The sequence below is a fragment of the Thermobia domestica genome, chromosome 10 (assembly GCF_964235325.1).
Source record: "Thermobia domestica chromosome 10, izTheDome1.hap1.1, whole genome shotgun sequence".
In the NCBI taxonomy this organism is placed as follows: Eukaryota; Metazoa; Arthropoda; class Insecta; order Zygentoma; family Lepismatidae; genus Thermobia; species Thermobia domestica.
Window position 1 is genome coordinate 164,093,811 of NC_137463.1, and position 14,355 is coordinate 164,108,165.

The 14,355-nt window shown below is 35.8% G+C and overlaps 1 protein-coding gene across 1 annotated transcript in view; it reads left to right on the plus strand.

Moving 5' to 3' along the window:
* The window catches only part of LOC145662814 (acyl-CoA desaturase-like), a 61,114-nt gene extending 60,578 nt beyond the window's left edge, over positions 1 to 536 (plus strand). The window contains exon 5 of the mRNA XM_081728705.1: positions 140 to 536. Within this exon, the coding sequence (XP_081584831.1) occupies positions 140 to 440 (301 nt within the window). The 3' untranslated portion in view covers positions 441 to 536. The remainder of the gene's footprint in view (positions 1 to 139) is intronic.
* Positions 537 to 14,355: the final 13,819 nt, after the last annotated feature.

The window sequence follows — 14,355 nt, forward strand, 5'->3', positions numbered from 1 at the left end:
ACTGTAAATATTAGAATCTACGAACATTTGAAATCGAATCGAGAACCGAAGATTTGTATTATTAACATCTTTGTACTGTGATTTATCCAATTCCGCAATTGTTATGTAATTACATTTTTCATATTCTCTTTCTAAACAGATTCATCGAACCTAGGCAAAACAAGTTTGTTTCCATAATTGCTCTTGGTGAAGGATGGCACAACTATCATCACGCATTTCCCATGGACTACAAGACAGACGAATTTGGAAAGTACGGCACCAATATTACTGCAGCATTCATTGATTTGTGTGTGTGGCTTGGTTTAGCATATGATTGTAAAAGTGTGTCACCTGACAGAGTCAAGCAATTGGCGCATAGAGCAGGAGATGGAACCTACGAGGAATTATCAAAGATGGATCAAGAAGTTTCCAGTGGACATCCAAATATTAAAAGTGAATGAATTTTAAACACAAACCGAAGTCTGTAGTTTTACTTCTAGTAATATTACCAATAATTCGATGTATCCTTACGATTAAAAGTACCTTACCACTCATCACCTAGCAGAATTTATGACTACTCTTACGTATAAGAAGGCAGGTTGCTTAGGAATTTGTCTTATATTTGTTAATTTGAGTAAAGAGGTAACGAGTTAATCTACCTAGTTAAGGTTATATTCACAGCTTCAGTGTGATATCATCTCTAAAAAGACTTGGATTCTCAGTTTTTCGATTTCTTATCTCATACGTTGCACCACAATATGTATCAGTGACAATGTAGATATTTTTATTTGTGAAAACCGATTATGTTGTCGCAACATTCTTTTCCAGAGATGAGGTAGAGAGAAGAAAACCAAAGAGATATAACGTCTATAGCATATAGTTGATCCAATAAACAACTATACTCGATTTACAAACCAGGTAAGAATAGCAAGGGGATCTAAAAGCCTGAACTTTAAAATTATTATCGCATCTCTATAAGTATGCTGTTGTAGGAATAAAATTTGATAACGAATTCACCCGGTATTTCTTATAATGTCAGTATGTGTATAATCGGCAAAGACATGTATATTTCAAATTTCATGTCAAAAGAGTAGTAAATAAGAACAGTAAAAAGAAAATAAAAGTTTCTTGTCCATTTAGCAACATTTTGTAATACTCATTATAATTTTCGTATTTATAAATAATTCTTTTCCTATGAAATTTACCACAAATATACATTTCCCGATTATACACATAGTATCAGTACTAAAGGACCCTGCAAAATCCTTATCAAATTATATTCTTACAAAAAGACAGTTATAGATATGCAACAATCATTTTGTACATGAGTGTATGTATCTGGGAAATAATCTAAGCACAAACTAGTGACTGCCATTCAGCTCAAGTTTCTGGTCGCTATCTTTGATTTATTTCATAATGTATTCCAGAATCAACTTAAATTTTAATGGTATACACGCTTCCAAAAACGCATTACTATCTGCAATTCTCCTTTTCCTGCAATAGCAGGCAACCCAGAGCTCTGCGGTTGGCTGCGTTGCGAATTCGAAAGGCGTTGGAAAAAACCTCAATTTTGTAACAAACATATCAGTATGGCAAACTGAAAATAAGAGAACAAAACATATTATTAAGAATGACAATTTTATTATCGTGACGGAGTTGGATAACATCAAAAGTTACAGAATGATCTTACTTAAGCAGTTCAAACAAGATGGATGGCAAGAAACAGATATCAGAGGAAAGCATTTCTCTCCTCTCCAAAAAAGAATCTCATAAAAAAAGAAAAAGTTACATAATGTAAATGTTTAATACAAAAGCCCAACCAAAAATTTTGAAAGTTGACACCCGAAAGGAAGAACAACTGAACCGAAATGAATGAAATTGTGCACAGATATTGCAGACGTAAAATGAGGGAATACGGGTTTGGTATTTTTCTGGAAAAAGGGGTTAGGTGGATCACGGAACCCTCCAAATCTTTGATCATGAAATATCAAAAGTGCTAGTAACTGCATGTCAAATGTGTGTAAAGGAAATGAAGAATTGCAACATAACTTCGTGTATGAACAATACGCAAAAAATAAACGAACACTTTTTTATTTTCTGCGGCAAAACGGTTTTAGGGACCAAAAGCCCCCACCCAAATTTTGAAAATTGACTCCCGAAAGGCAATAAGAAGTAATCAGAAGTGAATGAAATTGTGCACAGATATTGTAGACGTAGAATGAGGATACGGGTTTCGTATTTTCCGGGAGAAAACGGTTGGGTGAAGCACGGACCACTCCAAGCATTTGATCACGAAATATCAAAAGTGCTAGTAACAGTATGTCAGATGTGTGTAAAGGACATGAAGAATTTCAACGAAACTTTGTGTATGGACAATACGCAAAAAATAAACGAACACGTTTTTTTATTTTCTGCGGAAAAACGGTTTTAGGGGGCAAACGCTCCCACCAAAAATTTTAAAAATTTGCGCACGAAAGGCAAAAAGAAGTGAACCGAAGTGAATGAAATTGTGCACAGATATTGTAGACATGAAATGAGGGAATACGGGTTTCGTATTTTCCTGGAAAAAAGGGTTGGATGGGGCCTCCAAACCTTTGATCACGAAATATCAAAAGTGCTACTACAAGTATGTCAGATGTGTATAAAGGACATGAAGAGATGCAACAAAACTTTGTGTATCGACAATAGGCAGAAAATAAACGAATACGTTTTTTATTATTTTCGTGGGAAAAACGGTTTTTGGAAGCAAGAACCCCCGTCCAAAATTTTGGAATTTGACGCCCGAAAGGCAAGAAGAAGTGGACCAAAGTGAATGAAACGTGCACAAATATTGTAGAGGTAAGATGAGGGAATACGTGTTTCGTATTTTCCTGAAAAAAAAAACTGTTGAGTGGACTGTGGCGTTGAGTGGCGGGAGGAGTGGACCGAAGTGAATGAAATTGTATATAGATATTGGATGTGTAAAATATGGCCTTTCGTGTTCCACAAGTATCCGATTTCTTCAAATTTGCCAGATCAACTACAGGCACAAACATTATAGCGTATTTTATAGTATTTCAGGAGGCACCTTTAACCCTTACAATGTTTTTAGGCATAAACAAAAACATGTGCCGATTTATTTCCAATCTGCTTTTGATGTGCGAAATTTGAAGTGAAATGGATAGTGACACTTGAGAAACACGAAAGGCCTTATTTTACATAGGGTTTATATAATATCTACACACAATTTCATTTGCTTCGGTCCACTCCTACTTGCGCTATTACGGTAATATTTACTTTTTTCGAATGGGGCCTAGCCCCCAACAAATTTTTCTGCAAAAATTAAAACATGTTTCATTTATTGTTTTGCAAATTGTCCCTATACGAAGTTTCGTTGCCATTCTCCATATTCTTTAGGAACCTCTGACGTATGCTTATTTGCACTTTTGATATTTCGTAATCAACGGTTTAGAATGGTCCGTGACTCACACAACCGCTTTTTTCCAGGAAAATACGAAACCCAATTATCTCATTTTACGTCTACAATATCTGCGCAAAATGCCATTCAATTCGGTGCACTTCTTCTTGCCTTTTGGGCCTCAAATTTCAAAATTTTGGGTGGCATTTTGCCCCCTAAAACCGATTTTCCGCAGAAAATAAAAAAGTATTCGTTTATTTTTTGCGTATTGTTCATACACAAATTATGTTACAACTCTTCATGTTTTTACGCACATCTGACACTGTTACTACCACTTTAATTATATTTCATGATTAAACGTTTGGAGATGTCCCTATCCCACCCAACCGTTTTTTTCAGCAAAATACGAAACCCATATTCCCTCATTTTACGTCTACAATATCTGTGCACAATTTCATTCACTTCTGATCACTTTGTTTTATCCTTTCGGGAGTCAACTTTCAAAACTTTGGGTGGGGGCTTTTCCCCCCTAAAACCGTGTTTCCGCAGAAAATAAAAAAACATATTCTTTTATTTTTGCGTATCGTCCATACGTAAAGTTTCGTTGCAATTCTCCATGTCCTTTACACACATCTGACATACTGTTAGTAGCACTTTTGATATTTCGTGATCAAATGTTTGGAGGGGTCCGAGCTCCAGCTAACCGTTTTTTCCAGGAAAATACCAAACCCGTATCCTCATTCTACGTCTAAAATATCTGTGCACAATTTCATTCATTTCGTTCAGTTGTTCTTGCCTTTCGGGTGTCACCTTTCAAAATTTTAGGTGGGGCTTTTATATTAAACATTTATATTATGTAACGTTTTTCTTTTTTATGAGATTCTTTTTTGGAGAGGAGAGAAATGCTTTCCTCTGATATCTGTTTCTTGCCATCCATCTTGTTTGAACTGCTTAAGTAAGATCATTTTGTAACTTTTGATGTCATCCAACTTCGTCACGATAATAAAATTGTCATTCTTAACAATTTGTTTTATTCTCTTCTTTGCAGTTTGACACACTGATATGTTTGTTACAAAATTGAGTTTTGGTCCAACACCTTTCGAATTCGCAACGCAACCAACCGCCGAGCTCTTTGGGTCTCCTTTACCTAACACGGCGTAATCGTTGGACGTAAAACTGAAAGATTGCATTTTCGTACAGTATTAACATGATCACTTTTTACTTTATATGTATATACAACATAACAACATATGCCCCTCGTAGAAATATATAACTAAATATACAAAAAAGTTAAATCACATAACTTTCACTTGTATTGTTTTTTGAATTTTGTAACATTAATTTTTAATAATTATCCGTTTCATTCGAAAATAGTAACTTCTAATAATATTCTGTTAATTTTTCCATGCTGTTAATTTTATCCATTAAATTATGCTTTAACATTCAAAAATGAAGCCAATCTTCCTTACATAGTAGTAAAAATTATAATTTTTAATATTAATCAATTAATTTTGAAGTTAATTTGAATTTTAACCCTTACTTTTGTTCTTATATTAATTTTTAATTTAATAAATTATTTGTTTTATAATTTTCTTTTGTTTTAAATTTTATTACGTTTAATTTTCATTAACCTTTCCACACTACCGCAAGTGTAGAGAACAAAATTAATTCATATTGGGCAGAGGGCCCAAGGCTTGGGTGTAATAATTTATTTTGAATTTCGCCTTATTTGTTCTTTATTTCCTTACTACCAGAATACCCGTTCTTCACGCGGGGTCAATACGTTTCATTTTTGACAAAAGTACTAATGGAGGCTGAACTTGGATTTAAACATCAGAAGCGTCACCGAAAACTATGGTTTCTACACTAATATTAGTCATTTCGATCATTTTTAAATATTTCCCTCCTCCCCTCGACCGAACCTTGTCTATGTTGAAAATTTGATCGAGATCGGTCTGGTGGTGGTTCAAGAGTTATTAAGTCACAAACATATAATCACTTTTATCTATCTATCTATCTATCTATCTATCTATCTATCTATCTATCTATCTATCTATCTATCTATCTATCTATCTATCTATCTATCTATCTATTTATCTATCTATCTGTATATATATATATATATATATATATATATATATATATATATATATATATATATATATATATATAAAGAGAGAGAGAGAGAGAGAGAGAGAGAAATTACTTCAACATGTTTCATTACTTTTCATTTCAATCTTTTCTTTTCTTTCTTTTCATTTTCACTCATAATGTTATTTTGTTTTGCTGTTCGCAGTGAAACTGGTTGAGCAAACCTACTACATAGGTCAAAGTAATTCTCTTCTTTTTCTTCTTTTGACGTATAATCATGTTTTTTAAGTAGCGTCTATTTATAAGCGAAGAAAAGGAATTAGCCTAATAAGTTTATGTATCAATTGCTTTATGTACTAATACTAATCATCGAGTGGTGTTATCAGTAAGTAAAACGGAAATGTTTTTCTGCATATCATGCACAATAACTATGCCACAAAATAACAATGAGTACTATACTGTTACGAAACTTGTTTTCTTGCTGTGAGCAAAGTTTTGCTTGGATATTTATTGTATTAAGATAATTGACTGAAGATCTTATGAAAAAAGTGCACAAGTTATTGCTGGATAATAGCATGAGTAAGCGAGAGTGTTAGTCTTATTTAAAGATATAATTATGTCACAATTTTTATTACCCTGTAGGTTATTGTCCTTTGAAACGGCTCCGTTATGAAGTACTGGTAGGACACAGTACATAAATAATAAAAATGTGACTGAAGCGGTAGTCGAACTAAACTGACCTCCTCCTGGCCTGTCCTCACAAAAAACAGGGGAGAGGGAAGGCCCAATACCAGCAACCAGTATTCAAGTGCGATCCCCAGGAATGAAACACCCGTTTGGTTTTCAACAATACCAGGCGAATTCCAATAGATCCTCGCCTAATCAAAGGATGAGTCAAAGGGAGGTTATAGCTACTACTAGTACTACAGTATCAGGACATGAGTAGCATACCCACTTGTCGCTGACGTAGGGGAAGGTGGAGTGGACAACCAAGGAAGTTCTGTTCAAGCGAGAGTGTAAGTAGAAAGCTACATAGAACAAAATATAATAAATTAGAGAACTGTTCTGTAAACACAGCCAACTGAGTGAGAGAACGACGAACACGAAAAACAATATCAAGAATCCTAACCGAGACCTAATCTCTCTTGTAAGACGTAAAGCACGTAGTTATCAACATGGTGAAAGGAAATAGTACTTTGAAATATGATGCAGTAAATACTAACTAGTAAATCCAATATTGAGACCGGACTAGCCGCTGAAAGCATTATTAGAGCTCGGATGGAATGTAGTCTGTACTCCAATGCTAGAGTACAATTGTTTTATTTTGGTACACTTCCCGCCAGTGTACTTGGTTGGCTTTTAAAGTATTTTCTGCTAGCACTCAAGTGAAGATTTTAATCCAATAGACGTATTATTGGCTTTGTTGTGTAGGTGACGTTAGTTGTCAGCCGGCCCATCAATTAAGGTCATTGCTATTTGGCGGGTATTTGAATTGCTTCACGGTGTTACAGTAATTTGTGAGTGGTGTGGCGTTTTGCTGTATTTCCTAGCGTATTGTAACTCGCAACTTAACCGTGCGTCGCAACAACGCGTTGGAAAAAAATGAAATGAAATCTAAGTTTTACGTCCCACGGTTATGCCGGTCAGGGTAAAGGAGACGGTGATGATGACAGGTGAGTGAAATGGGTGGAATGAAGAAAGTGGGAGGAAACGGGAGAACCCCGAGAAAACCCACGAGCACGGTGTTTGTCCATCACAAAGCTCACTTGGAGGGGGCTGGGATTGAACCCGGGACCCCAAGCACCAGAGGTGAACGCTCTACCACTGAGCCACCGCGCCCCCCAACAACGCGTTGGAGACAGATTCACCCTTTAGGCGGGAAGCCTGCCATGATAAAATAAACGTACTCTATGGAAGAAATACGTCAGAAGAAGAAGACAAAGGTCTACAAATGCGCAATGAGACACGAAAGCTACCAGAAATTTACTCCTCGTTACAGAGGATATGCATTTGCCTTCTTCTAGATGTAGGGTCATTGGCGGTGAAGTAGGTAGGTTTCAAACATATTGCAACATATCTAACATATATTTGTATTCAACTGAAAACTTATTAGTAATATGTACACTTTGAAATTTCTGCCACAAAGTAAACATAGAGTAAAACAGAAATATCATAAGATAAGACAGAAAAAACAAGAAATATTCATGTCTGAATTACTCATTTCACCCCGAGTGACGAGGTGAAGTGTGTAGGTGCATGGGATGAAGTGGGTATAAAGGTAGCTTTAAGTTTGCAGTGAGAAGTAGTCCACTAGACGTTAAGCTAAGAAAAGATAGAAATCCTTATCTCCAGTTTGAGCCAAAATTGAAATTATATGGATAACAAATGCTATCAATTCTTCGAAAGTAAATTGTAATGTTTTATCCACTAGATACGTGAAAAGTAACCTATTTTCTAGACACAATGTGAACTAGAGTTAATGCTTTTTTTTTTTTTTTTTGCACTAGCATAGCTGAAATATAATTTTATAATTTTCTCTATACAAGGCCCACATGCTTCCTATTGAACACTGTGCGGTGAAATAAAGAACGGTTTAGTACGCAATAAAACAACAGTCAGCATTTACCGCACACAAACTGCAACTTATTAGAAGCACAAACACGGTATTCATGATACCGAACGCCACATTCTTGGCACTGTATCTCGTTGAGAAATTTGCTGGACGTTGCACTGGTGAAAGATTTTCCGCAGAGGCCGCACATGTTGTCTTTTATAGAAGTACTTTTTGTACGTGAGTATTCATAGTGAGGAGACTTCCTCGATTTTCCCTGCTCAATTTCATAATGCTATAGTCTGGACATTCATCCTAGAGTTTGTTCCTCCTAATTTGGCAATATGGTCTGGAGACGTGAAAATTTCAGACCCCTGCCTTACTCATTTCCTCTTCTCCACTGACGGCCTCTTGTGAGGTGAACGTAGAATTTCTCGTGCTATTTGTAACTTATTTCCTTCCGCACTCGAAGGTCAGTCATGAGTCCTGCATGTGAAGTGCATACACACACTGAATTATCTAGTTCATCTGATATATACGGACACTCATACGTCAGTCACTGTGTCCGAGAGAAACATGACTTTCATTAGTGACCACCATCACCTTTTATTTGCATTAACTCTAGAGTCTCTTGATAAACCACTGAGAATGTTCTGTACCATCAGTAGGTATTAAAATAAATCATGTGAGAAGAACACTCTAACACAGAAGCTGATTCAACAATCTATTGTATAGTTGGAATGCAGTTTAGCGTTCCTTTCAGCATTATGGCATACGGGACATGGATCTACAGTTTAAAAGGAATTCAAACCACCGTAATGCGTTCAAATTTCAAAGTTCAGCCAAACGAAATCGAACTTGGGATCCCTGCGGCAAAGGCACACGTGATATTCAGTAGACCAGCGAGAGGATTTGACTGCTTAGTGTCCGTGATCTCATGTAGAAAACCTTGGTGGCTGTTATTTGCTAGTGGTTATTGTCCTGTCGGTTTGAGAAGACAGAAGGATTTTTCTGTCCATGCCTTACGGGGCAGTGGGGAGCACTCCTGCTCCAGAAATATTTTTCCTCCATTGTGTCTACCACCGATGGCCACTGATAACGTCACAATCCACGAAAGCAATATTTCTGCGGGACGATCTCTCACCACACACAGCTCCAATATGTGGCCACGCTCGTTAATTGCATGATAGGTGCTCACTTGTGTCATCTTGGCATTTGGAGAGAACTGTGATCTACTGTTAATTCTTGAAACTAATTCTTATAAAATCACCCTTCACGCTGGTGTAAGGATTGGACGTGGTTGACTTCCAGTGGAAGGGTGTTTATTCTGAACTTGCTTATTTAATTGTTTAGTTTTGTTTGTTCAATGTAACTTGTTAGCTGTAGAAGAAGAAGCTAATCGACTAGATACGTATTTGTTGAAACTGTGTATAGGAGCAGTGTGTGAGTGCGCGCGTAACCTATAGCTGTATCATCGTAGTGTTCAATGTGCATTTTATTTTAACTCGGGAATTGTAAGAAACAGTCATTGTATTATTCAACCGAACTATTACAGAACGAACCAGCGTTTGTGTTATACAGTCCATCAGAGGGTATTAAAAAAATGAGTTCATTACGGTTATTCGGATCGCACCTTAAACTTTAGGTCAATGTTGCATATAGTCTTGATGTCAGTGGCGGTAGGTGGATTGTGGTTTCAGGTGTTGCAGTACGAACGATCGGATCAGTGTTTCTTTCAGAAACAACGTTCCGGGGGGAAATGCACACTTAGCATTCCAGGGGAACTAGTCACCTTATTCAATTGAGCTGAGCGAGCGAAGCGAGCGAAGCTCTTATACTCGGGTTAGCCGTTTGGTTGTCCGCGAACTCCTCCTAGACCGTTTGGCCGATCTCAACCAAACTTAGCACGCTGATAGAGTATGTCGTGCTGAGTGACAACATAGGTCGAAATCAAAAATCCGATGTACCATCGAGGAATAATGACCGAAAAACGCTTCTTCCTAGACCGTTTGGCCGATCTCAACCAAACTTAGCACGCTGATAGAGTATGTCGTGCTGAGTGAGAACATAGGTCGAAATCAAAAATCTGATGTACCATCGAGGAATAATCACCGAAAAACGCTTCCATAGACTTAACATGGGGAAAAAGTTTTCACGTGATTTTTTTGTCAACAATTAAAATCTGCGCATGATTTTCAAAAATTCCGGCGAAGCCCTTTTATTTTTTTAGCGTAAAAAATTATAATTTTAATCACAATTTAAAAACAAATTAACGATTTTTTAAACTTTTTTTAGCCGGAACAAATGGTCAAGACGAAGAATTGTGCGATTGTTATGAAAAATACTGATTGTTTTAAAAAGTCACAATAAACTGATTACGTTGCTTAAGCTCGCTCAGCTCATTTCATTGCAATCGAGTATATCCATTGCATTCCTAGTTAGTAAAGTTCATTCTTCTCTCTTTGATTGGAGCGAATCTGTCTAATACATGCTGGTTTAACTGGTATTCTAATTATCAGGTCTTTTTCGATGGAAAGCTTAACCAATGGTGGAGAGCTGGGCATTTTTTGTAAGTTATTTACAGAAGTCATGGTATAGAATTCATTGAGAATTTGTAGGTTATTTACAGAATTATAGCACACACAATGTAGCCACAATGGAACATGCAAAAAGCCAAAACAGTTGATACAAAAGAATTATATGAATCGCGAATGTCACATATACACCAAAACACACACACACGTGCGTAAAAGAAAGACTACATTCGTCATCCGTTATCCGTCTTGGTTGTAAACAATGCACGATGAACACAATATACTTCCGCATGAGGCGAAACAATGCGTAGGAATGTCATACGTTCTGGAAAGCAAACTTTGAAACCCGCCAGAAAAGAATCAGCATGTAAAAGTCCACCAGCGAACGAGTGCGGGCGGCCGATTTTGGAACTAAAATACAAACAACAGTGTTTCTAACCGGATCACTTGTAATTAATCTATCACAGTTGTTTTTGCCCTGTTCATAATAAACCACTTCACGCATATGTTCAAGTTAAGACAAACACAATTTCAAAAGTTATGGAAGTTATTTTCAGAACATTTTAAGGGACTGAAAAAAAAAGTACATACACCCTCCATATTAATATGACAATAACTTGCGAATAAACTAACCTCAGTGTTGTACAAAGGAACACTGAGAACTTCGTAGCATTAGAGTGTAAGAAATTCCTAATTCATCTGTTAACGAAACCTCGAAGTTCATCTTTGTGAATCAAAGTTATATTTTGGCAACTGCGTTTTCATTGTTTAAAGCAAGTTCTATTGTGTAGTTTTGAGATAAGGCGTCTTCGAAATTGCTACCAATTTGGACCATGTGATCGATCGATTGACAGTACCTTCAGTAACAAATTTGCATTGAGATCATTTTCGGATGTGCTGCAAAAGACTGGTGAGAGAGAAACTGATAATCTAACCGCCTCCGAAGGAGATTTGGATCCGCCCCTAATTAAGAAGGTAGATAAAGATAACTTTCTCTGATATCTAACCTGTCATTATTTAGCATGGTTTGGTAATTTAAAAATCCAGTATTTCTATCATATTTTGAAAAAAAAAATTAAAAGAAATAAACCCAATGTTACATTAAGGCGGTAGGGGAGCTATTAAAATTTAAAGTGGAGAGCCTGACAATTGATTTCTTATAGCTCGCGAAATTCAGAAAAAATGAATTTCATATTAAAAAAGAAATACAAAATACACTTTCAGGATAACTTACATTCATTATGTTATTATAAAATTAATGGTACTTTTGAAATTGATTAGAGTGAATAGATATGTATTTAAGTAACAAAACCACTTGCGTAAGTTTTTCAATATATCAAGTTAGAAGAACGAAGTTTGTCTTCCACTGCTATCTCATTGCTCAAAGATACCGGCGATGAAACAATTGGCCGGAAATCTACGTAGCACATTTTAGTACTTACACTTGAAATAAAAATACAGCTGTTTAAAGACGATTGATTAGCTTTGTCTTTGAATTTCATATGTGCACACAGAATTTGTTAAACAAGACCGTACATCTGATATGTTTGAACTATATGCAACTTATGCTCACTGGCTAAACTCAGTCTTCTGAAGTCAATCGACAAATGATTACGTATTACAGACACAAAGATAACACTAGGCTCCCAAGTTTCAAAATTATATTGTGTATGAAAACAGATAATAGAATTCTTTGTCACAAGAGACCTAGGGTCTGAAAGAAATTCAGAGGGAGTTCAAAGGGAATTTCTATACTCATAAATAAAAGTTGTGAATTTATTGTGTATTGAACCAATGATATTTATGCTTACATTACCCATACGCTGATGTTTTATCGATACTTTTATTTCACATTTACCAAAAGGCTGGATTAGGATTATAATCCTAAAAGAAAGATTATAATCAGCTTTTACAAGGCAATCCCGAAAGACAAGCTATCCAATCCCGTAGCCCTTTAAAAAATTAAGGAAAATTTCTTCTTCACTTCCTTTTCCCCCAAAGGGTTCACATTAATCGAAAGAATGAAATGAAATTTCTTTAGTTTAACGTCCCATGATTATGCTCTTTATGCTAGAGGAGACAGATGATTAATGAAAGTGAAACATTGTAAAATTAATTGTTGGGCTCTCACAGAACCACGTACAACAAAGACACATGCGCTAGCCAATAGACCAACGGAGAGAACTTCCACAGTTCTCGAGTGGAAACGTATCGGAATTCTTTCTTGGCTACAACTCAAGAAAATAATTTAGTTGTCAATCGATAGACCTACATTAAAACAAATACAAGCATCGCGAGCATTAACTTGATTTAAACTTACAGTTACAAGATATTGCGCAAGTATCTAAGCTACCAACCCATAATTAATATTTTAGTCATTACATCTTATTACTGAGTTTTACAGGTTTCTACTGTTCTATAATGAAATCAAATAAAACGTACTCATTTTTTAAATATAATCTGCTTAATACACGGTAGAAACTCACTTGTATGCTATCTTGTTCTTAAATTGTTAATTTCCATGTATATGCCATTATCCACAATACATCTGCATTACTGCAGGAATAACCATTACTGCATTCAATAACAACTATATAATTTATGGAGTTCTTTATTAAGCGAAACAGATTAGGCTACTTATAACATGTAAACTGCAACTTTTGAAAATCGTTGGATACACTGCAGAGTGACGCTCTCCGTTCCCCTGTCCCACCGCGATTACCTAGAAACTGATGTAAACACTACACTAGCGCCCTCCACGAAAAACCGCACTAATATCCTGGTCAGGTAATAACAGAAACCAAATTCAAAGAACGTCAAAACAAACAGCATTGCCAGTTATTCAGTCTTATTCTGCACCTGAAAAGAAGATTAGTAATTCTTACTTACTGTCACCTATATACCTAATAAAAATGATGAGGCGTACATGATGTACATGATGAGGCGTAAAATAAAACATTTAGCCTACATCAATCATTTTTCTGTTATATAAGTATAGTTCCTTTAAGAATGCCTACAAATGTTAGTCGAGTAACGAATTTTTTAGGGGGTATGGATCCGGTGGACCATCCTCGTGGCTGCGCCCCTGAACATTCCTAAGTAGTTCTAAATTCAATGTGGCGTTTCCCATCATACAGTTTTATGTGGAAAGTTATCAAGAGTATAAAATACATTTATTTTATAAAACAATATACTATAAAATAAAATACTATTCGCAGAGGGAGGGGTTCTATATATTGATTTATTAATATCTGTTTCACAAATCATTGAAGAAGTAGCCTTCATTAAACTAAGAATTAACTTGTAAATGCGTGTTTACTTTCGTTTGTTTTCTACTCTTCTACATATTTTCTTTCTTGTTTTGTAATTCTGCAATCACTTGTTTTAAATTGTCATTATATTGGTTTCCTTTAGTATAGTCCGACCTTAAAAATATGAATGTATAAAAATAAATTACATTTGTAATTGGTAGTGAAATAAAAAGTCTTATTTAGCAAGTAAAACCTCGTTCACTGCAAACTGTGCGGCATTGTTGCAGAAGCACTGCAGCGACCTCTGTCTTCAACTTCTGAGATAGGGGAAAGAAGACAACATTCGCTCCAATTGCCGCGCTGAAGAAATCTGGTCGTTATATGCTCGCTGTAACGCAATATAAATTAGGGACTCTGTGACGGATTGTTTTTCGCTTTTTAAAACGGATTAATAGATTTTACAGTTATAGAAGTAAAAAAAAAAATATGTTATTTAAAGTCTATAAGGGAGTATTAGAAAGTATTTTCTGTCCTTTGCTGCTATTGGTATTA